The sequence below is a fragment of the Aptenodytes forsteri genome, unplaced genomic scaffold (genome assembly GCF_000699145.1).
Source record: "Aptenodytes forsteri isolate BGI_AS27 unplaced genomic scaffold, ASM69914v1 Scaffold422, whole genome shotgun sequence".
Lineage (NCBI taxonomy): Eukaryota > Metazoa > Chordata > Aves > Sphenisciformes > Spheniscidae > Aptenodytes > Aptenodytes forsteri.
The window spans coordinates 473,345-475,357 of record NW_008795687.1 but is presented as its reverse complement, the minus strand read 5'-3'; the positions used below and the strand labels follow the sequence as shown (position 1 = coordinate 475,357).

Sequence of the window (2,013 nt, the reverse complement as noted above, 5' to 3'; positions counted from 1 at the left end):
GCAGCTGCAGGAGTGCTGGCGCGGGGACCAGGATCGGGACCGGGACCGGGATGGGGATAGGGATGGGGATGGGGATGAGGATGGGGATGTGCCACAGTGGGCTGGGGGGCTAGTTCCCTATTGCACAGCTGTGTTCGGAGCCCTTGAAGCAGGCGGACTCGTAGTGCTTGTTGAGGTACGACTTGAGGGCAAAGGTCTTCTCGCACTGCTTGCACTTGTAGTGCTTGAAGGCGGAGTGGGTCTGCATGTGGGCGCGCAGGTTGGAGCGGTCGGCGAAGGCTTTCCCGCAGTGGGAGCAGCCGAAGGGCTTCTCCCCGGTGTGAGACCGCATGTGGCCCTGCAGCAGCCAGGGCCGGCTGAAGGCTTTGCCGCACACGTCGCACTTGTGCTTGAGGTTGTGGGTGAGGACGTGCATGGCCAGGGCGGGCATGGAGACGTAAGCCTTGCCGCAGGTGGGGCATTTCCTCGCCATCTTGCTGTCCAGGCTGCGGTGGGTCTGCTTGTGCCGGCTGAGGTTGGAGGAGGTGGCATAGGTGCCGCCCTCGGGGCAGGAGTGGCGGTGGCTGCCGCGGCGCTGGCTCTCGCTGCGCCGGCGTGACCGCCCGTCTGTGATGAAGAAGGCGTCCATGGAGTAGCTGTCCGTCACCGCCGCCTCCCCATTGAAGTAGCGGGCGGAAAAGCTGGACTGGGGGCTCTCGGGGTCGCTGTACTCCTCGTGGCTGGGTGCGTAGGCTGGGTCCGGCGGTGGCGGTGGCAGACCCTGCTTCTTGTCGGTGTCATAGCCGGCTGGTGCCAGGCAGTGCTGGAGGTACCCTGTGGGGACGACACAGCTGGGTGACCGTCCCTCTGGGCCAGCCCCACCGGGGACGGGGGAAAGCCACGAGCCAAAAACACCCATTGGGGGTGCAGAATCGGGGCTGTCCCCCCTGCACCAGTCCCTGTCCCCACTCAGCTGCCCCTGAGCACCGGAGCTGCCTTGTCTGCAGAGGGGCTGAGTCTGCCCAAGCTCCTGTCTGCATCTGCTGGCAGGATGGGTCCCACTCCCTGGGGCTGCCCTAGGTGGGAGCCGGGGATGGGGCTGTGGGACGTCCAGCTGTGCCTGCCCGGGTCCCGCACCGCTGCCCCGGCTGCAGGCAGCCCCCGGGGGCCATTAGCCGCCAGACAGCTGTCAGTGCCGAGAGCCTCATTGTTCACCGGGGCAGCCGCCAGTAATGAGCTCTACTCCATCCACCTCCTCGCCTCCAGAAACCCGGGGCAGACAGGGCGAGGGGAAAGAGGCAGCGCAAAGGGCTGGGAATGGCCCCCTGCCTCCCCCCGTCCCCCGCAGGGGCTATTCCCCAGGCATGGGGCAGCACCTGGAGGCCAGCAGCACTGGGGCCCTGGACTCCCACCAGGGAAAGGGACCCACAGCTCCCCAGGCACAGAGTGGGGCTCGGGTGCTACTCCAGTAGTGTCACCCCCGTGTGACATTGGTGCAGGTCTGCTCGTGGCCCGGCTCTGGGTAAGGGACTCCTGACCCGTGGCGGAGTGGGCACCACGTGGGCATCCCCGTCCCCCCGTGCTGGCACACGAAGGTCACCATGGGAGGAGCAGCGCAGCCCTCTCCCTGCCGGGCTAGCGGCCAGTGACCCTCTGGGACACGCTGCCGCCCTGGGTCTCCCAAACCAGTCCCAGTGGTCTCCTGCCTCGTGCACGCTGGCCCTTGCCAGCCACTTCAGAGGACACATCCCTGCTGTTGGTGACAGTGGGGGCTGTTGGGGGCCTGGGGTCGGTGCACGGCCAGGCTCACCCGTGCATGCCATTGGGGCAGCGTGGACACCCCACCCCAGCTGTGGCCGAGCAACCCCTAAATCCAGGCCCCCCCCACCCATGGGACCCCCTGTCCCCCTGTCCTGCTGACCCTGCGCGGGGCGAGCGCCTGCTGCCGTTTGTCCCATGGGAGGCTGGGGGTGTCTGTGGTGGGGAGGGGGCCGCGTGGTGGGGGCAGAGCTTGCCCACCCCCCTCCCCCCCCG

General features: G+C 67.9%; 1 protein-coding gene across 1 annotated transcript; it reads right to left on the bottom strand.

Annotated features, from left to right (window-relative positions):
- Positions 1 to 109: 109 nt before the first annotated feature.
- SCRT2 (scratch family transcriptional repressor 2) lies at positions 110 to 898 on the bottom strand. The gene has a single exon (XM_009282772.1). It carries the CDS (start codon positions 896 to 898, stop codon positions 110 to 112), a length of 789 nt encoding a protein of 262 aa, XP_009281047.1.
- Positions 899 to 2,013: the final 1,115 nt, after the last annotated feature.